Source organism: Hydra vulgaris, chromosome 10 (genome assembly GCF_038396675.1).
Source record: "Hydra vulgaris chromosome 10, alternate assembly HydraT2T_AEP".
NCBI lineage: Eukaryota > Metazoa > Cnidaria > Hydrozoa > Anthoathecata > Hydridae > Hydra > Hydra vulgaris.
The window spans coordinates 47,157,501-47,181,470 of record NC_088929.1 but is presented as its reverse complement, the minus strand read 5'-3'; the positions used below and the strand labels follow the sequence as shown (position 1 = coordinate 47,181,470).

The 23,970-nt window shown below is 28.7% G+C and overlaps 2 protein-coding genes across 2 annotated transcripts in view; one reads left to right on the top strand and one right to left on the bottom strand.

The window, feature by feature from the left end:
- Nucleotides 1-5,927: 5,927 nt before the first annotated feature.
- On the bottom strand, nt 5,928-7,214 carry LOC136086392 (zinc finger MYM-type protein 1-like). Its single transcript, XM_065808689.1, has one exon. The coding sequence runs from the start codon at nt 7,212-7,214 to the stop codon at nt 5,928-5,930; it is 1,287 nt and encodes a 428-aa protein (XP_065664761.1).
- A 1,851-nt stretch (nt 7,215-9,065) lies between these two features.
- LOC100207086 (S-adenosyl-L-methionine-dependent tRNA 4-demethylwyosine synthase TYW1) overlaps nt 9,066-23,970 on the top strand; it is an 85,662-nt gene continuing 70,757 nt past the window's right edge. Inside the window, exon 1 of the mRNA XM_065808170.1 lies at nt 9,066-9,256. The gene's annotated coding sequence lies outside the window, so the exon portion shown is untranslated. The remainder of the gene's footprint in view (nt 9,257-23,970) is intronic.

Here is a 23,970-nt window from a genome sequence, read left to right as displayed (position 1 = left end):
TTATTGTTAAACTATATTTTATATAGTAATGACGCATTTTTTGGGGCTTGGTGATAAGGAGCGGTCCATTAATTACGTCAACAAAATAGGGGGTAGGAGGTCTGAAAATTTTTGATAATTTTTGACAAGGGGGAGGGGGCCGGTCAAGAATAGTTGACGTCAACAACGTTACTTTTTTAAATAAATTTATTTACTTCGTTACTAGTCATGCATATTGGCCGAGGAAAAAGGTATCAAAACGAGGCTATTACATGCCAGGATCAGACGGCCTGCCACTTGCAATCGAAGCTGCTCAGTTTAGAGAGAGATCTTGAAGTTCTTATCTCAAATGATCTCAAACGTAATGCTCAAGTTTTAGCAGCTGCGTTGAATGCTAACCGCTCCTTAGAGAGGCTGAAAAAAACCATTCGCAGCCGTAGTTTTTCACTGTGAAAAGAAGTGTACACCACGTATGTTCATCCTTACCTAGAGTACTCTATCCAAGCGTAGTCACCTTACCAACAGGCAGACATAGATGCACTAGAAAAAGTTTAAAACTGTGCTACAAAAACCATTCCTGAGATTAAGCATCGCACCGCCGAGCAGCGAAGAGTCATGTTAGGTCTTATGGCACTTGAAGAAAGAAGGTTAAGAGGTGATTTAATTCTGATGTTCAAGTTCATGCGTCGATTTGATGATATAAACTTTCATGTATTATTCAATCGTCCTTCGTCGTCAAAGTATGTTATGCTTGGTCATAATCAAAGACTTGACCAGCAAAGAGTACTCAGTTGCATGCCAAGAGAAAAATTCTTCACGAACCGTGTTGTGTTGCAGTGGAATACCCTACCGCAAATAGTAATTTACACGACTTCCGTCAACATTTTCAAAAATCGACTAGGTGAACATTTTTTTTAAAAGCGAATTAGTTAAAAGAGAATTTTTAAACGATAACTGGAAATAAACTCTCTCCACATATGTTTCCAATATTCTATTATGTTCTTAAAGTATGGTACTTGTGTCGCAGATGTGTACAAGTACCTTAAGACAGCTAGTATAAAGGGTGCCTTAAGCAGCACATCTTTGTTGGTAATTTGAACATAGCGAACATTTTATGATTTTTCAAAAGTCTATAAATTTATTACGGATTATTGTAAATATTTTAAATTATTGACCACTAAAATTACCTAAACTAAACTTAAAAAAAAGAAAATTAGGCAGCATTTGTAGTCTTGTGTTACATACTCACTCAATCATTAGTATTTTAATGACATTTTCTATATTCTACTTTTTTTTAAATCGTGTTATGCTTTAAAAGTACTGGACACATAGAACAAAATGAGTACACGCGAGAAGTTTACTCGTCACACTATTATTTTTTGCAAAGTTTGTATTTGTTGGCCTGATGTAAAAACAAATAAAGATTTATTTTAGTACATAATCTACATTACATTATTTTAATGTTTACACAAGAATCGGCAACCAGCTGCTCGCAAGCAGGTTGCCGATTCTGGTATAAACATTTAATGCTAAAATTTCAATGTTAAAATGCGACTCTCCAGCTCCACGCACAAATACTATTATAATATTGAAAACAATTTGTTATTAGCTCTTTAAAAACTATAAATTTTTTATAAATTATAAACTTTGGGTCTTCCGTCTTAAAAGAATTCTAACCCCTTGTTTATACAAATTATCAAATGCATTATTTTGTTATGTTAAATTCTATTAGATTTAGTTTGCTTTCAATGTGGAATTAGGTAAGGTTTAAAGTTAAAGTAAGGAGGATTGGCACATTCACGTTTTGTGACTCTGCACTGTACATTAATTATGATAAATATATAACATTACCTTGGAGTTATTCATGCAAAAACAATATATATATATATATATATATATATATATATATATATATATATATATATATATATATATATATATATATATATATATATATATATATATATATATATACATACATATATATATATATATATATATATATTGTTATATGATATATTGTTATATGATATATTGTTATAAACAATATATATATATAATAATAATAATAATAATAATAATAATAATAATAATAATAGTAATAATAGCAATAATAACAATAATAGTAATAACAATAATAGCAGTAAAAACGTTTATTTGCATTAAAAACCATACAAAAAGAGTTTTAATACAAAAAGGTGAGACAGGTAATCACAAGATTACGCTAACGTAGCTCCATTAATATAAAGTTATACATAGATAATTGCAATATAATTAATAAAGTACATAATTACGTATTAAATCATAAAGATTTAATTTTCTTTTGAACATAGATAGTGAAGGAGAATTAACAATGTGAGCTGGTAAGGAATTCCATAATTTTATTGTTCTTTCGCTGAAGAAGGATCTACGAGAGTCATTTGTACAAATATTGCGTGATATAAATTTTTTGGTGTGACATCTAGTGCTGTAGTGACAGTTGGAAAAGGTAAAGAAATTACATAGAAGTAAATCGACAAGAATGTGTACAATTTTGTATACCATAAAAAGATCAAATTTGACTCTACGGTATTCAACAGAATCGAGATCTAGAAGAATTAGTCTCGATGAATAGTTAGAATAAGTAATATGGCATCTATTAGATGATAAGGACTCCACACTGGGCTGCAAGATTCTATGATAGGTTGTACATAAACTTTGTAGGCTTTTACTAGGAGATGAGGATCGTTTCTGCTAAAAGTTTTGAAAATAAGTAAAGACAAGAGTAGACTTTTTTGGCAATACGAGAACAATGCTTGATGAATTTTGTATCTGATGATACAAAAATCTATATATATTTAAAATATATATATTTGAAAAATATATATAAGTTAAAAGTTGAACTAAGTTTCTTTTTTTAACTATTTTACTTTTAAACACTTTTTCTTGAAGTTGTAAACTACTACTATTACTACTATTTAAATATGTTTAATTTTTTTTTCATACTTTTTTTATTTTGCGTAAGAAAGGGGGAGGGGGTAAATTAGTTGTTGACGTAATTTTATAGAGGGGGCTCTGAAAGTTTGACAAGTTGTTGACAAGGGGGAGGGGGAGGTAAAAATTGCCAAAGAATTGTTGACGTAATTAATGGACAGCCCCTAAGTCTAAGTTTGTCTACTTCTTTCCCCGGTCTTGTAATTATTTTTATAAGTTATGGCTGCAAATTTTTTTTAATGGCAAAAGTGTAAATAAATATATAAATAAAAATAAATAAACTTAGCAATCAAGCCCAAAAATCATTTAACTACTTTAGATAACTTTTTAGAATATTAGTATTATACTAACTTAATTTTATGTAACTGTGATATTACGTCATACATTGGTAACCCAATATTTGAGCTGTTTATTTTGAAAGTGGTATAAGTCACCTTTTCAAAAAAGTCAATTTATAGATAACAATGATTACAATGTAAAGTATCTCTTCATTTGTGAAATAATTTAAACCAATTATGTTAAAACTATATTTGAAATGACTAATGGCACTTTCAAAATAAACAGCTCATATAAAAATGTATATAAATACCCAATATATATAAGTTGTGTGTATCTCAATAGTCCAATTTAAAATTTGTACCTCACAATTTTATTAAAAATCTATAAATCTACTTTTAAACAGCCTTACTTATTATCAGGGCCGTGCCAAGGCAGGGCGTAGGAGAGTTTCTGACCCCCCTAGGAAATTAATTAATTGGCAAATTTGAACACTGCAGCCTGCGAAATTGGATTTTAGTTGGCAGTCGGCAAATGTTAGCCAACAAGGACAACTTTTTTTTTTTTTTAATTAAAGTTGCGGATTACTCTATTTAAAGATCTTTTTTAACTGTTTACATCAAGTTAATTTAAGTTAAATTAAGGACTTTTAAGTCAACATAAACATACTATTTGTAAAAAAATTATACAAAATGGTAAACCGTTAAATAAATATTTTAAGGTATTTTAAGGTTATTTTATCTTAAATTATTTATTAATTATCGCCTATTATCTGGTTCTTTTTAACCGTGGAACAAAATACTAATGTTACAACAAGGTAAACAAATGTTTACCTTCGAATACTTCTGCAACACTACCAAGTAGCCATTTTCCTCTGGATTTATCTGGAGAAATTACTGATACAATATCATCTTTTCTTATTTTACGTTTTTCTTGATTCAATTTATGCATTGTATCCTCTTTTTCTAGAAATAACGTACTAAAACACTTCTTGCACTTGACGTCAGCATTTTAGGATAATAGTTTGCAGAATTAACTGTTTCAGGCGCAAGTTGTCCTCAAACTTTTCTAGTCAAAAAACGATTAGGACTCAGTGGAACATCGTCTTTTATATTGGCACAAGGATAAGTTAATGTTTGATAATTCAATAAACTCTTAGCACCTGTAAATGACGTATAGAGTTCTTTATCAGTAACATCGGCTTTTCCCAGTGTTGCAGATACTGCATGGTTTGCTGCCTTAACCATTGTTTCAAATACACCAGGTAAATGAGATCCTAATATTGAAGTGGTATTTGGTTCCTTTATTAGATGTAAAGCTGGTAATTTGAATTTTATCTAAGCTGTTGACAAGTCCTTTCAACTTACAATATCCGCCAGCAAAATTTGTTCCATTGTCCGTCAAATCTTCAAAAGATAACCCTCTTCTGTTCACGATTCGATAAAAGTCATTGAGAAATGAGTTGGTATCTAAGTTGTATCTCGAATTGTTGCTCATAACAACTAAGTATAATCTTTGTTGTCTTCTTTCCCTTCGGTGTTTTTGTCAAATTCCTTCTACCTTGTATTGTAAGAAATGGTCCAGCGAAATCAATACTAACTCTACCAAACAGAGCCGTGGCTAGGCGCTCCCCCACACCTCCCATCCTCCAATTAGGGGAGGCCCAGCATTTTTTGGGGCCCTTTTCGATAGTTAAAAAAACATTTTTTTTTGTATTTTTTATAATAAAAATATTTACATATATATTGTTACTGTTACTATTAATAAATAAAAACTTGGCCTTTTAATCACGATAATATTTAAATTATGCAAGCGTAAAAAAAGCAATAATATTTTTAATGCCAAAAAAAAAAAAAAAAATTTAGAAACACTTGAAATCTGGCCAAAATATAGTTTTTTCAGTAGCGAAATTTAAACAATGTTATTAGCTAACTATTTTCTACAGTTTCTTACATTTCTAACGGTATATATATATATATATATATATATATATATATATATATATATATATATATATATATATATATATATATATATATATATATCTGTGTGTGTGTATGTGCGTGTATATACATATATATGTGAGTGCGTATATATACATATATGTGTGTGTGTGTGTGTGTGTGCGTGTGTGTGTGTGTGTGCGTGTGTGTGTGTGTGTGTGTGTGTGTGTGTGTGTGTGTGTGTGTGTGTGTGTGTGTGTGTGTGTGTGTATGGTATGGGTATATGGCGCTTGTAGCCATTTTTTAATTGGCGCCGCCCCGCGCCTCCCCTCCCCTCGTATAAAAAAAATAAATTGTATTATGGACATTTGTGGTGAGCTTTCAATATTTATTTACAATTTAACCTTTCTTGCTTTTACAATAGCAAATGATTTAATCATATCTTTTTAGTCCAATTCTTTTGCAATTGCTTGTTCTATTGATAACATTGCCAGACCATCCATTCTATCATGTGTCATTGTTGAGCGAATATACGTTTTGATTAACTTCGTCTTGGAAAATCTTCTCTCTGCTGTTGCAACAGATACAGGTAGAGTTAAAAGTATTCTGAGAGAGACAAATAAGTTTTCCAAAGCTGCTTTCAAATTGTTTGAACAAATAAAGTCTAAAATATTACTTGGAGAATAGTTTCCCTTGAAATGATTTCGCAAATATTTCATCTCTTCAAACAAGTCAGTTCCAGAAATATCTTTCAACTCATTGCAAGATAATAATTTTTCTAAATCCATGCATTTTTTTTAGTAATTCATCTTCAGTAATGTTCTTGGCATTTAAACTGTAAAGAAAGTTGAACTGATTATTATGCTGCATAAGTATTTCAAACCAATCCTGCAAAGACTCAATAGCGTGATCTAAAATGCTTTTAAAGAAGTTAATCTTAAAACTGTCTTCTTCAGTCATTGATTCCTTATGACTTTCATAAGCAAACATTCTTTTTTTGGTACGACCACGCTTTTTTTCAAATTCGGGCTCAATATCTTGCTCAACAGACAATTTTCTTGCAGTTTCTAACATCTTTTGAAGTTGTTCATCAGTTCTATAATCTTTAACATACTCCAAAGTATTTGAAATTAATGAAACAACCTGAGGAATATTTATATTGACTTCTTGAAGAAATTTGCTTGTTATCTCAATCTGACTCAGCACATCATACCAAGTGATAAGGCAGCAAACAAATTTAAAGTCAATTTTCTGCAGTAGTGCTCTGGACTCAGTTTTGTTTTTGGTTGCTGTTACTGAAGATACAGGTAATTCGATATTCCAGAAGCTTTCTAAAGCTTGTATTATCTCTCTCAGTTGATGTCTTAATGGTTTCAATGCATCAATTCTACTTGCCCATCGGGTTTCACAAAGTCCTTTCAAAGTTAAACCTTTGACAAATTGACGTAAAACGTTCCATCGCTGAGTTGAAGATGAGAAAAATACAAACAAATGTTGCACAATGTCAAAGAATGTTACTGCGTCTAAACAGCTTCCAACAGCATCATTGACAACTAAATTCAGTGAATGAGATGAGCAAGGAACATAAAAGGCTCGTGAATTAAGATGAAGAATCTTGGCTTGAACTCCGTTTTGTTTGCCTCGCATGTTCGATCCATTATCATACCCTTGTCCTCTTAAATCTTGCATAGAAATTCCATGAGAGTCCAAAGTTTCTAATATTTTTTCAGTCATTCCAGCGCCTGTAGTATCATTAATGTCAATAAAGCTTAAAAAATGCTCTCTTATATCAACGTAGCTTTCCTTTTCATCTGGAGTGGGCAGTATTAACACAAAACGTAGAATTATTGTCATCTGTTCAGTATGGGAAATATCTGGAATACAGTCAACAAAAATTGAGTAGTATTTGCTTGCTTTCAAATCAACTACTATTTTTTCTTTGACTGCTTTAGATAAAATTTGAATAATTTCATTTTGAATATTTTTACCCAAGTAATGACTGTAAATTTCTTTGCTTTTTATTCTTCTGATATGCTCTTTCATCACAGGATCAAACTTGGGAAGCAGTTCCACTATTTTATAATGGAAAAAAGTTGCTCTAAGACATGCCGCCAGTGTTTTGTAGTTTCGTCCATTTGCCTCTGTTGAACTGCATCAATTGTAGATGATCCTTTGAACCTTTTAATAAGATCATGCCAGGTCATATAACAATTCAAATGATCTAAACATGTCTTGTGAGCATTCAATCTGTTAATTAAGTTTTTCCATTTTGATACGCCTTCACCAGAAACCTCAGTAATCTTTTTAGAAAAGAACTTGCAACAGAAGCAAAAGGCAGCGTCTTTTATTTTAGAATAAACTAGCCACTCACGTTTATACTTTTCCCCATTTGGTTTGCTTCCGAAAATAATTACTTATATTAAATCTTTGTTTTCTTCCTTCTTGACTAGTAAAAGGAAAGTCAAAATCCATTATTTGAATTGGACCAATTTTGACCAGTAGATCTGTCAATGACACAGTATTTTTAGGCCAGCTTTCAACATCCAAGTAATTTTCGGAGATTTCTAGTTCAACTGCGCATGTTGTAGACCCAATTACGGCGTCCATTTGGTTGCTTGCTTCAGAATGATTACAATTGAGATCATTTTGGCTAGTTAATGACTCACACTGTAATCAAATTTTTAAATATTACTCAAACTTTTAATGATATTTTAGTTAAATTTAATAGATGATGAATTGTTAAATGTTTGATTTTCTTAAATGAATGTTTTGAATACTTTTAGAATTAATAGATTGTACTGACACAACTTCTGAGCAAGTTTTTAAATACTTATCCAAACTTCCCTTATACTTTGACAGGGAAACATCTTTTTCTTGTTTTCTTTTTAGACTCCTGATAATTTTTTCTTTCCAAATATGATGGTTGTTTTTATATCCTCTTTTGAAACATTTTTTTGTTCACTTAAATTTGTAAAGAGTAAAAAATGTAATACGCATTGAATTGAGTTAGCTTCATAAGCAAAAACTTATTCTATGTGGATTATACCAGTAGTACTGTATAAACTGGTTTTTTAGAGTTCCCACAATTATGGAAAATTTTCTTTAAAAAATTTTTTTGTTAAATTGAAATCTTAATCTAAAAACTATTTTATTATTAATTTATATTATTTTTAATTTTTTTTGTTTTTGAATTTCGAATTTTCTATTTTTTTGGCTACTTCGCACTTATGCCGAGGTTTGCAACTTATGCCAATTTGCACATATGCATGTTCGCACTTATGTCAGTTTTTGCAACGCTTCGCACTTATGCTAGTTCGCACTTATGAAATTCGCACCTATTCAGCCTCCCGTTTAAATAAGTCGAATAGCAAATAGTCGTTAAAATTCGATTACGTAGTTCAAACTATTTGTTGAACGAATATTAAACTATAAGTACTATTAGGCGAATAATACTATTCATTTAACGAATAGTGCCACTCGATAAGCGAATACTATTACCATTCGTTAAACGAATACTTAAAACTAATTGTTAAACGAATAGTACTATTCGCTTACTATACGAATAGTTAGTGAATAGTACTATTCGTTTAACTAATAGTTCTATTCATTTAACGAATAGTAGCATTACTCGCGTTTGACGAATAATACTATTCGTTCAACGAATAGTACTATTTGTTTAACGAGCATCACTATACGTTTAAGAAACAGTACTATTCGTTTAACGAATAGAACTATAGGTATAACGAAGAGGACTATTTGTTAAACTTCGGTAACAAAGTTTAGAATCTTTTTTATGAAAACACTATTTGCTGGTGATTAGTTCCAGCCCGAGCTTATCTAACGAACGATAAATCTTGTTAACCATAATAATTTCCCCGGATAAAATTTAAACAGCACAATTTTACCGAACAAATTTTATCGATTGCAAAACTATCAACCGGTCAGGCCGGAGCACAAACAAAAAAACGTGTTTTCTTTTAAGCCACGAGTGGAAAATAGTCAAGAACCTGTGAAAAAGTGAAAACCTAAAATCTCTAAAAATTAATAAAACTAATAAGATAAGGGTGGAAAAACTTTAAAGGGAGGTATGTGGAATTAGATTTTTTTGAGTTTTATAATAGGATCAGTTTATTATATTTTAACCAATTATAAGAATTTCTTGGGACACCTGATAACCCTAATTTACACAGTATAGTATAGTTATCTGCATTATGTAAACAAGTTAAGTTTGCAATTTAAGAATTACGAATGAAATTTTGAAGAAATATTAATCTTGTAAACAGTAACGGATGAGACCTAGATTTCTTAATTGGTAGAGATAGACAACTTTGAATTCTTGAAAATTATAAAGTTTTCATGCTGCTTATTTTTACCATTCAAGAAATTGAAATGAGTTAGGTCTTGATTTTTGGCTGTGTGATTAATTAAAAGTGCAGGTGCCACCTTGTCAACTACTTGTTTAAAGTTCATTAGAACTTGAATATAACTTTCTTACAAAAAGCTTGCAATTATTTTAATTATCCAATAACACCAGATATGTATCGGCACCCATTTAATCAATAGTATATATATATATATATATATATATATATATATATATATATATATATATATATATATATATATATATATATATATATATATATATATATATATATATATATATATATATATATATATATATATATATATATATATATATATATATATATATATATATATATATATATATATATATATATATATATATATATATATATATATATATATATATATATATATATATATATATATATATATATATATATATATATATATATATATATATATATATATATATATATATATATATATATATATATATATATATATATATATATATATATATATATATATATATATATATATATATATATATATACAGTTACTACTACATCGACTAAGGGTTTGGCATGGGGTAGCAATCTTTTCTTTCGTTATTCTTCGTACTTTTCTTCTTTTTCTGAAAAATTAAGGAAATTATGGAAATTGCATCCTTACCTATAAATTAGATTTGGTATATATATATATATATATATATATATATATATATATATATATATATATATATATATATATATATATATATATATATATATATTCATTCTTAAAATAAAATAAAACAAGAGACTTCAAAATCAAATACCAAAAAAATAATGTCAAGATTCTAAAGAAAGCCCCAATAGCAGGACTATCTTGTTGCATAAAATATCTTAGCTCAAATAAATTAAAACTTCATTTTTCAATTTTAAATGTTTGCTTTCTGTTTCTTGCAGAACTTCAGATATTGATAAGTTTTTGATTAAAGTGTTTTTCTTTTTAATAAAATTTTTAAAGCATTTTGAAAAATCAAGATCTAGATTTATTGTATTTGATGACAAACTGACCTCAGGTTGAAGTTCCATATAATCTTTTTGTTGAAGACTTTTTAAGCAATCCCCAAGCCATTTAATAATATTTTCAAAATAACAATTTCTTCATTAAGAAAAAAATTATTTTTATACCTTGGATCTGAAAGTGTGGCTAAAATGAGATTTTTGTCATTAAGATATTTTTCAAATCTTTTATTTGCTGATTTTTTACATTCTTTTAAAGTTGTCTCTAATCCTAGACACTTTTCACCTTAAACCAGCATGGTTTTTATAACTTGTACAGTTAAAACAATAGCAGATCCAATTGCTTCATGCTCGCCTAATAAATTTATTGTAGAGACATTTCATGCCAACTGAACCAAGGTCAACTAGAGTCATTCTATGCCAACTGGACCAGATTTTGATGAAACTTAGTGGGTTTGTTAATATCAATGAGAAAAACAATTCCTGAAAATTTCAGCATAAAATCTTTTGTGGTTCATAAGGTATGGTCATTTAAAATTTCTGATTTTTCCAAAAAATAAAACTTTAATAGCAAAAACATCTTTTGTTCATACTTTAAAGCTCTATATTTTTAAAACAAAATTTCAGAAAACCTTCTAGCTTTTTATTGAATATGACTCTAGAATTACTTTAATAAAACTTTGATATTTGAATTCTCAAATGTCACATTATTTCCATAATGGCTACCTAAAAAAGCTAAAAAATTGCTTGCAAATATAAAATATTGATTTTTGATGAATATACAAAATCTGATCAATATACAAAATGATCAATATACAAAATCTGCAATTTAAGAAGTAAAAAGACATAATTTTTTAGTTTCTATATATTGGCTTCCAAATTTTTAAAAATTTACTGATAAGATAAAAATCAGTAAAAAATTATAGACTTCTAAAAATGGCTGCAGCTAAAACTTAGGGAAATGTGCCTCCACTTTAAACCACTGGTAACCAAGGATCAACACTGGTTTTAATTTTTTTTTTCTTTTTTTTCTTCTAATTTAATAGACTTTATTACATTGATTTTAGTAAAAAAGTAGTGCATATTCACGGGGAAGTTACAAAATCAGAACAATGAAAGTTCCCCAAAATGCATTAAAAACAATAAAAATAAAGTTGTTTTTGTACTTTAGTTCGTATCATATATTCTAATACAAAGTATGTATGAATTTAAAAGTATTTCATAATAAGTACTAGAAATAAGTCTTTAATTAGGTTTGAATTAAACTCAGTTTTTAAATAGCCCTAGCTCTTACCTGCCCCTCCCCCAACCATTTATTTTTTAACATGCACATTTTTGCCAAAAAAATTAGAAAAATTTGTAATTAGACACTTCTAATTACATGGCTAACAGCTTTCATACAAAATAGCTAAAAGTTTAATTTAAAGTTTAAATAAGTAAATATTTGATAAAGTTGTTAAAAATGCGTTTTTAAAATGCGCCGTTTTTAATATATGCAAAAATAGTGTGGCCAAGTTATCAACAAGAAAAAAAAAATATGCTGGTTCATTCAAAGCATGCAACCGCATGCGTCTCCTGAAAAGGGCTGCTAATTTTGCAATGGATTAAATATATGTTTTCCAAAAAAGATCAGAATTAAGAGTTAATCCTAGAAAAAGGGTAGATGACTCAGAAAACATTACCATCCATAAATACAGGAAGACCTAAATTAATATGGTAATGATTGGTTGAAAAAAATTGGGCTTTATCTGAATTAAATTTTAACAGCCACTGTGAGCCCCATGCTGTAGCAGAAGAGAGATTTCTTTCAAGCTCAGATGCCTCCTCCAAGCAACCAGAGACTGTTGGCTTCTTATCAACACAAGAATAAGTTGTAGTATCATCAGCGAGCAATGGCACCTTAGATGTGAGAATATTTGAAAGATTGTTAATGTAAATGAAAAAGAGTATAGGGCCGAGGATTGAACCTTGAGGAACCTCTGAAGTTACAAGATATGAAGAAGAGTGCTGTCCATTGAGGACAACTTTTATACTATGATTGGAAAGGAAGGATTCAATAATCTTAAAGATGTTGCCAGATACACCATAAGAAGAAACATCATGGAGAAGACCAGCATGCCAAACTTTATCAAAAGCTTTAGAAATGCCAAGAGCAACAGCCTTAACCTCTCCACCTCTATCTAATGCACAATAAAACCTATTGGTTAATACTGTTAGCAAATCAGCTGAAGAATGAGAAGATCGAAATCCATATTTCTCAAGGGTTGAATTAAGCTATCGCAAAACGCAAAATCTGTAACAATTTCAATCTTCAAAATTTTAGTTTATGCAAACCGTGTAGTTTGTTTTTTAAGGGGCGAATCACTTAAATTTGTAAGCGAGTAAATCATAAAAAAGAAAGCAATAAACTTACGACTACAAAAGTATTAACACTCTAGTAACTAACTGTATTCTAAAAGTAATAAAACTATAATAGTGTTATTACTTTTACAACACTATTATAACTTTTATTATTCATTCTTTGTTCAAACAACATTAGTAATCCCAAATTTTAATTGAAGTGGAAAAGCATCTAGAAAAATAGAGTGGGTATTCAAATAATATTAAAAAATTATTAAGGAACTTAACCAACTTAATAAAAAAGTGCTGTATAAAAAGTTTAGCATTATGAAAAACATTACTATTGGTCCGTAAAAATGCGCATTAATTTTAAAATCAACTAATAAAATTTTTTTATACAGTATGTTTTCATTAAGTTTTTAAAGTGTATTTTTAAAAGTTCCTCAAGTTTTTAATAATATTTGAATATCTACTTTAATTTTTCTAGATGCTTATCTACTTTGATTAAAGTTTGGAATTACTAATGTTGTTTTAACAAAGAAAGAACTTTAAAAGTTATAAGTGCTTTATTAAAGTAATAACACTAATATAGTTTTATTACTTTTATAATGTATATAGTGGTATTACTTTTATAGTCGTTAGTAAATGACTGGGGCCCTGGCTAAAAATATAGCTTTTTGCAAATCTGCCATGTCAGTATTTAATAAATAGGGACAGATATAGTAAAAGGATGCAACTTGTTGAATAAGAAGCCAAGCAAGAATGAGTTTAGGTTTATTGTAATAGAGATGATAGCTCCTTTGAGCATTGACCATGATTAGAGAAACAGCATAAAAGAGGAAGGCTAAAGCCTTCTGATGATGATGATGATGATGATGATGATGATGATGATGATGATGATGATGATGATGATGATGATGATGATGATGATGATGATGATGATGATGATGATGATGACAATAATGATGATCAGTCGTGGACAGGAAAGGCGAGTGATCGCACTCCAATTATGACCACGCAAGTATTTTTTTTTTGAAAGCTTGACCGCGGCTGTTTAGATAATTAAAAACGCGCTGACAGGAAAAAAAACTATAAACAGGCTAAACTATATAGAAAAGAAAGAAATCTTAACGAAAGTAAAATTTAAACAACAATTAAAACCTTTAGTTCTAAAAAAAAAATCAACTAATATAAATCTGAAAAGCTTAAACTTTAATAGAAAATTATTTTTAATTATATTTTGCAATTATGTTAAGGTTGAATAACTCATTGTTCTGGCTTGATGAGTTTCTGATTTTTTTTCTATTAGGAGAATAACAATTAAATCTTTTTTTCTTTTTTTATAATGTCTAAATAAAAATATTTATACGATTATTTTTTATTTATTCATGTATTTTTATATATCAGTCAAAAAAAGAATATATAAACAAATAAAAAAATAATTTTGACATTCAAAAAATTAAAAGATTTTTTAAAAATTCTTCTAATACAAATAATTTCAGTTAATACCCTTTTCAAACCAACACAGCTAACAATAAAACTTCGATCTTTTTTAATGTTTTTATAATATTAAGCAAACTCTTTTAAATAAAGAAAAATTTAGATCTAATGTGGTAGTGGTGTAGTGGTAAAGCGCTCGCTTCATAAGCGAGGGGTTCCGAGTTCGATCCCCACCACGTCCCTGGTAGTACTGCGCTCAACTTGTTTTTCCACGCAGCGGCCTTGTTCGTCAAGGTTCGTGTTTCGGAATTAAAGAGTGGAGAGAGGGTTAAAAAACCACTATTAAGTAGCCTCCTCATCTGTAGTGGTCTTCTTGGCCTTGAGGAGGTGAATAAAAAAAAAAAAAAATTATCATTTAATAAAAAACTAACTTTATTTAAATTATCAAAAAGTATATTTAAAAAAAGTTTATTCAAACAAATTCGCTGTCGTTGTTGTTTATAAAATTAAAAATGCAAGTTGTTTAAAAAAAACATCACCATTAAAAAAAAAAAACTTTTGAAAAAACTTATAAAATAACTTTTGAAACAAACTTATAAAATAACTTTCACAATAAATAAAAGTTTTATTTAATATTCCATGATAATTTTTTATAATAACATTTTAAAACTTTATTTAAAAGTGTTAAAGTGTAAAAAAATTTTGTTAGAAAGTTTACATAGTATATTAAAAAAAAAAAAAACTTTGTTATGTTTTCGACTATTAAATATATGGATTCATCAGAATGTTTGTTTAAAAAATCGTTTTTGTTGTTGTTTATAAAATTAATTGTTCAAGTTGTTTTAAAAACATTTATACTCATCATAAAAAATATACTTTTTAATCTTTCGATAATTTATATAAATGTCTTTTAGATCATACAATCTTAAAAAGTAATTTCTCGCATTTTTTAAACATTTTCAAATTTCTAAAAAGCCGTGGTTAAGTTGTCGCAAAAAAATAATAAGTGGTCAGAAATATAGTGCTGCATAAATGTTTATGCAGCCCCGGTCACAAACCCAGCCCTGATCCCGGTATATTTTATCAAATCCTGGTCAAATATCAACCCCGGTTGTTTACTAGTAGTCGTAAGTTTTTTTAATTTTTGTTTTGTTTTTTATAGCTTTTTCGCTAACAAACGTAAAATAAATTGTTCCTTGTAAACAAAGTACATGGCTTTGCATAAACTAAAATTTTTAAAAAATCATTAGTTTTATCCGACAATAAATCAAAAAAAAAACTTTTACACTGGACTACTGATTATCATAGCGGAAAAAAATGAAGGGTACACTGCTGTCATATCAAAATGTAGAAGACAATATTTTTATAGAACATCAATATGGATACAAAAAGCATCACTCAACTGAAACACTTTTACTTAAGCTTACTAATGATATATTTGAACTCTTTGATAAACATACACCTTAAGTACGAATGTTACTTGATCTAAGTGCTGCCTTAGACACTATTGATCAGGAAAAACTACTTGGACTTTTTCCAGTAAAATAGGCATAATTGACTCAGCTCACAAGTGGTTCGAATCATTTTTAGTTAACTGTACACAAAAAGTTAAAATTGTTAACTCATATTCCACGAACCAAAATGTAAAATATGGAGCACCACAAGGTACAGTCATGTGTCCAAAACTCGTTAATATTTATATGAGACCACTATACAAATATCTGAACATAATCAATGTTAAAACTTTTTGGATACTCAGACGATCATCAAACTCTAATCAGTGAATCATTCTTATGTATTAATCAATGGAAAACAAAAATATTAATTATGGCACCATCTAGCATTCAAAAAGGTATTATTATTATTATTATTATTATTATTATTATTATTATTATTATTAAAGGTACTTTTGTTAACAAGGAATGCATTAGATTTGTTGACTCAAAGTTTAGGGGTGAAATAAATAAGATTGTTAAAAACTGCTACAATATATTGAGCAAAATATCTAAAATAAAACAATTCTTATCGCACAAAGATTTGTGCACTGTAGTATGTTCACTAATATTTGCACAGCTGGATTATTGCAACTCCCTCTACTTTGGAATTGAAAAGTAACTATTAAAAAAACTGTTGTCTGTTCAAAATTGGATAGCAAGACTGGTATTTAAAACTAGAATAGAAAATCATGTAAACAACTAGGAGTTTAACAAATTGAATTGGCTGAAAATTAGAGAAAGAATATATTTCAAGTCCTTTTAATAATGGACAAATCTATTGTTCTGGAAGCACCAACATCATTATGCAATTCACTACTCAACGTCAGTAAGAACACTAAAATTAAAGGAAACAAAATGCAGCAATTGTTTAGATAATCGAGCAATATCCCAATATGGTCCTAAACTTTGGAATATACTTACAAATATCATCTGTGATGGAAAAAACACAACTATTTATAAGAAAAACTAAAATCTTATTTAATGGTGAATGATGAACTATTCCACCAGAAAACTCTTGAATGTTAAATTAAAATCTCTTGAACTTTAATATAAAAAATTTTACTAATATAATAATTTGTTGCACAACTGAACAAGTGTTTTGCCAATTTTATCCATTATTCTGGCAAAACACATCTGGTTAAACATATATATTTATTTATACTTGAATACATAGAGATAACAATGCTTAAATAGTAATAAGAAACGTAGACTTTTTTTTGAGGAAGTCGTTATTAATCAAAGAACGTTGCAACTGAAGAAAATATATCTAATTTTGATCTTAAGTTTGAATGCAGCTCAACAAAAAAATTAAACATTTTTTCATTCTGTTCCAGCAGTAAATCTTCTTTAGATGTTTTAAATAATGATTTTTTAAATAAAAATAGTAATTCTGCTCAATATGAACAGTCCAATGTTACAAATGACTGCTACATTTTCATGAACACCAACATATTAGATGACATAATTACTACCATTGTCCACTGTCGAAAGAGGGGGGGGGTCCAGACCACATAAACACCACTGATTACCTATAATAAAATAGAATTTAAAGAAATAATGGTTTCATTTTGAAATTTATTTAGATATTTAGGTATTAAGTACCTTTATTAGAGACCTTTATTCGAACCATTATGAAGGTCTCTAAAAAGTTACTGCCTCCTTTATTTGTGCCCCTATCTACTATAAAGACCAGATCAAGGAGAGGGCAACCAACCATACCTTTCCTTTTATTAAGAATGACTTATAATTAGTTGCACCCTTTACATAGGCCAGTTGACAGATTAGAGGGGCACCGGTTTCTAGTAACACATACAACTGTTGATGATTGAAAAATAGGGTAATTTAAAAATGCTGGCATTTTTGGTGTGGTTTTGACAAGTTTATAATGTTTGCATTTTCAGATAATTAGGTCTAATGGTCTTATATGCTGTTAATCTTAGATCAAAACAAAGTGTTAAAAAAATTTACAAGCATCTCAAAATGGCTGAAAATTGGACTTTTTAGGCGAGTGGACATTTTGCTTTTAGATATATTTAAGTTCTAAACTGCAACAAGCTGCCTATTTTTTGCTTGTTTATTGCAGACAGTAGTAGCTAATCAGAAAAGCTATCTGTAAAGATTTGTGGATGAACAGAATAATGCTACAGTTAGTTTCATTTTGGCATATTTTAGCAATTTTATGATTTTTTCCAAAGTTGAGGTCATAATTTTTTTCTAACTTAACACAAATTAATAAAAACCACTTTTTTAAAGAGAGAACTATCCCGAAAATAGTTCTAGAAAAAATGAGTCACTTGTTGAAAGTGAGAAAAAAGTTATACAGCTCTAAAGTAGTCTGTTTTGACCATTTGCAAATCGAGGGGGGCCACTGTGTCATGTTTGTAAGACTATAATTTCCGAACCGTTGTACTTGGAAGTCTGAAATTTCAAATTTAACCTATCTACATGATGCACATAACAATATGTAAAAGTCAGGAAAATCAAAGATGGTGAGCCACAGGCCATTGGTTAAACTATAATGATTTGACCTATGTATCTTGCAACTGGGAGCAGAAGTTTTATTCAAGCAAAACTGAAAGCAAACCAGCAACCGTTGGTCTGAAAACATTCGATGTTAACTTACGAGGAATAATAGCTTTTCGGAAATAGGTAAAGGATACTTTTGTATAGAAAAGTTTTGTGGTTTAATGAACATGCCCAATCCTATGAACAAATCTTCTTTTAACTCGTTATGTGAAGAAATTACCATTTGTTACAATTACATAGCTGAAACTAGCATAAATGCAGCAGCTGAATAAGTACGAAAAATAAGTTTGAAAAAAAATTATGATGGGCATACAGTAGTCAATGAGGTCATTTGGTCAAATGGAAAGTGTATTGATTATCGCATACTATCTAAAAAGTGCAAATCTTGTGAGTATTGGAATACACGCAAGGATTCATCAAAATACATAATGTTCAAAGCCTATATGTTTAATTAATCACCAAGGATTAGCTGAATCAATGGAAGCAAAAGGTATTGTTGAATGCTTTAATTCCTCTATTGAAGCAAGAAAACTAAGGTATGTTCGATACATTGGTGATAGTGATTCTTCCTCATATCCAGCCATATTAAATGCTGATGCCTATCCAGAACATAAAGTGGAAAAAGGTGAATGTATTGGTCATGTCCAAAAACGTATGGGTAAAAGACTACGAAATTTGAAAAAGTGTACTAAAAAAATGATCTAGAAGATAAAAAGTCTCTTGGTGGGAAAAGGTAGGTTAACTGAAAAAGAAATAAACAAAATTCAAAATTACTACGGTATTGCAATTTGCCAAAATATCGATTATTTTTATCAGATGCGAATAAAATATGTTAGCAGTCTTGCATCATTCATGTGTAGCAGATTCATCTGATGCTAGACATGTTCTTTGACCACAAATCAAAGATTCGTGGTGTAAATATCAAAAATCCAAGTTCCAAAATAAAAAATATAAAGAAAAACCAGGTTTACCTATTGTTATAAAAGCTTTATTAAGTCAGTATTTAATGTCAAAAGACCTACTTTCTAAATGTCTATATGGATCAACTCAAAATAATAACGAGTCTTTAAATGCTTTGATTTGGAAATGTTGTCCTAAAGATGTTTATGTTGGAATTAACATATTAAATTTAGGTTGTTATATGTATATATATATATATATATATATATATATATATATATATATATATATATATATATATATATATATATATATATATATATATATATATGTAAATTATGTTAGTGTATTTTTTGTTAGTGTATTTAGTTGTATTTATGTTAGTGTATTTTTTAACTCTTCCTGATGATCCAGCGATGGTGAAACTTCAAGTCGAAGATAAAAGTTAGATATGTGTTTTTTACTAATTTGTATATATATATATATATATATATATATATATATATATATATATATATATATATATATATATATATATATATATATATGTATATATATATATATGTATATATGTATGTATATATATATATATATATATATTTATGTATATATATATATATATATATATATGTATATATATATATATATATATATATATATATATATATATATATATATATATATATATATATATATATATATATATATATATATATATATATATATATATATATATATAAAGAGGTTAGTCTAAACCCTTTTCGGCAATATTGAACATATTTGGGCAACTTTTAGATCCCGCCCAATCAAGATGAAGGAAGTGAATTCCAAAGCACTGATGTTCAAGGAAAAAACTAGATAATTAAGAGTTTTTGGAGCACAGAACAGTCACAGTAAAAGGCTGGACTTAATTAAATGACGAATAACACGAAAATAAATTTGAATAGATGGCACAAGAGACACGAGCTTTTCAGAGCAGTGCTTATTATAGTATTTATAGGAAAGAGAAAGGGAAGCAACATTGCAAAGATGTGATAATGGTTAGAAGTTTAAGATTAAGTGTTTGATAATAAAGACTCAAAAACCTTGCTTATGATAGTAAGAAGACTAATGTGACAGTAGTTAGACGAGTCAAGAGTTTTTTAAAATAGGGATAACAGATGCCGCTTTCCAACAGGTTGGAAAACAAGATTGATAAGTACTTGACTGATAAGTTAAAAAGTTTTGAAAATATAGACAACAGCTCTGAAGATCATTTCTGCAAGACTAGGGCAGGTATAGTGTTTAGACCAAAAGCTGTAGAAGAGGCTAAGCAAGAAGTTACCTTAGATACAGAAGCTGGAGTGATATTTAGGTTAGGCAATGACTTAACCTACTTGTCAGCTATATCAGGTAGAACGCGACTAGTGAAAACAAGAGATAATATTGATGAGAAGTTCTTAGCAAACATGTCAGCTTTGTCTTTAGTTGAGATTTTAAAATCTGTACCATACAAGAGCATAACAGAATATCAGATTTGCCCTTGTTATAGATACTGTTAAAGATTCTCCAGATGTCACAAGAACCCTAATTTTTGAGATAAAATACGAGTTTTAGTGACCTGAGAATAGCAGGTTTAGGCGTTAGACAAAACTTTTTTATAATGGTTTCTAGCAGTGCTAAATAGATATCTGTTTTCTGGAAAATTCTTTTGCTGATAGATATGAAAGTAATGGTTACAATCAGAAATTGCAGCAGCACAATGTGAGAAAAACCATGGATATGAGTGAGGTTTGACTTAGAATTGTCAAGAGGATATAAAGGATTTTATGCCAACCTGAATCCAAGAAGTTATATAAGAAGCACATTTGTCAGCAGGAAGACAAAAGATTTGTACCCAAGGTCCATAGCGTAGAAAATTACAGAATGAATTTTAGTCCGCTTTAAGGTAAGTATTAGAGGTACAATGATAAGAGGATTCTGATGATGAAGAAGAATGAGATGATAGTTTTAAAGAGATCAAACTTATTAGAAGCACCAAAGGATAAATATGGAGAAACTGATCACTGACAAGGATCAGAAACAAGACATAAGTCAAGTAGAGGTGGTAAATGATTCGGATTGTCTGGAAAACATATTAAAAAGTTGACTATTTGTGTTAAAGATTGTGAAAGGCAAAAGTTGTGATTCCTGCAGAGTCACTGACAACAATATTGGCTGAAGGGTAAAGAAAAAGTGCTTGGTCAACAGAAATAACATTGAAAAGGGTGCAGTCTTGTGTTGAAGGAGAGCGATATAGAACAAAGAAAAAGGCAATAGAGTGAAGTGGTGCTAAACGAAAGTACATATAAGAATAGATTGTGGATTCAGACCTAGTTTCTCAACAAATGGGGGAATTCTTACAAAGGTAAATGCCCAGGCCAAGCATGTGACTATTGGAGTCTTTACAAATTAAAGGAAGATAACCATCAACACTAAGATCACAAGATAAGACAGCCGAACTTGAATTAGTCTCACAAAGAACAAGTAGGTCTGGTGAACTTTGCAAGAGATATGACTCAACAGAAGAAAAGTTATTTTGAAGACCACATATTATAATTATGACCAAATATTAGTGAATGATAAATTTAGAGAAATTTATGATGACAGTGGTTTTTTGTGTTTTATGATACTTAAGTCATTTAGTTTAAGTTTTTAGTTTTTGATACTTAAGTCATTTTTAAATTTGTTTTTAGTTTTTGATACTTAAGTCATTTTTAAATTTGATAAAAGTCATTTTTAAATTTGATAAAAGTCATTTTTAAATTTGATAAAATTTGATACTTAAGTTTTTAGTTTTTGATACTTAAGTCATTTTTAAATTTGTTAAAGAACTTGATTCAAAGCCAAATAGTACTCTGTACACTATTTAATAGTCCAAGCAATTGTCTCATTACTATTAATAAACCCTAAGCCATAACAAAGGGATCAAAATGTGTGCCTTTTGTGGGATTTTAGTGGGTTTTTATTGTGCCTCAACAATGCACGCCGAAAGTTTGAACAGGGTCACCATCTATGTGCAAGATGGCACTGTTAGTACTCTGATACTTTACAGCTGTTGATGGAATCAGCCTCTCTTAGAGCTACCACAGAGTTTGGGAAACCTGACTACTATCCGGCCTCAGAACCATAAAAATGAGTTTGAGAGCTGTAGCCTCATTAATATATAATAGAATGAGTTGCCTACTCATAAAAACAGAGACATAAGCAAAACATATGCATCGAGTCAAGAAGATCCAGCATTCAACATCCTAAACTGGAAACAATGTATTATAAATACATCTATGCCAGCCTAATAGATGAAGAAAGGGTGTGAAGCTGGACTTCAGATAGAATCTGTTTAGCCCTTAATTAGATTACGTAACAAATAGTTAGATTCTAGTAAAACTAACAGTATTTAAATTATATAATAAAAAGTAAATATATTTTTATAAATATTTTATACCTTGCGTTGTTTGCAAAGTTCAAAATATTTACAACAATTCTTCTTATGTAAGATAAACAAAAGAAATAATTAAATCATTGCATTACTATAAAAATATTATAACGACCTTTACTTTTAGCATTGTCTTTATGTTTAAAAAAGTTCTGCAATGCGCCAGAGCCCTGAAACAAAGGTCTATAATGATCATTATCAAAACTGTATACTATGTATCATTTAAAAACTTTATATTTTACTCAAGTTTATCTGTTATACTATGATATATATTATAAATTAATAGAAAAAGGGCATATTACATTCTTAATATGATTTTACTTTGCCTTTTGCAAACAAGAAGCATGTTTTTATTGCATCAAATTATTAGAAAGCAAACTTTAATTGTTAAACTAAAAATGTAGAATATATTTATGAATAGGAAGTGGAACTGCTTCACAATATCGCTAATGTATTTAGTGAGTAAGCCTTTTAGTATATTTATGTTTTTGTTCTGTATAGACCGCTGGCATGGTGCTGGTTCACCCATAAGTCATTTTATATAAATTTATGGTTATGTTTTGTTTAACCCTATGCTGCGGCGTTCATCCACTCATAATTCACTCTGTATATATGTATGCTAATGTTCGGTTGCTTGTTCGTTTCTGCATGTTTATTTGAATAATTATTTTATTAACTATTATTTTTTAAATTTTATGGAAATTGTTGTTGAAAGTCTTGTTTATATAAAATCGATCGTACAAACATTTTAAAAAGATTTACATTTAAAGAATAAAAAATTAATCTATATTTTTATTTATACAATTATTTTTTATAATTCTTCATAAAAACTACTTAACTTTATATAATTTAAAAAAGAAAATTAAAATTCTTTTTTTTATAAACAATTAATAAAATTAAATCTTTGCTTAGATTAAAAGCGCTTTGCTAACATTAAAACATTTGATTACAATTACATAGATATCTTAATATCCATCTTAAACTGCATGATGATAAATTAAGTTCATCAGCAGTAATTTTTGCAGATGTAATTTTTATATTATTACTATCAGATGGTTTGATTTCAGTTTGATTTTTTTTTTGGAAATTAATTGTTTTAAAGCTATAGAAAAATATTTTGTGTTTTTATTAAATCCAAGTAGTGTTAATTTTATTGTTTGTTAGTTGCTATTATAGTTATGTTAGTTTTAATTGTTTGTTAGTTGTTAATTAATATTTTAATGTATTAATAAATATTTTAAAGCTTAATGGAACAAATGTATTAGCAA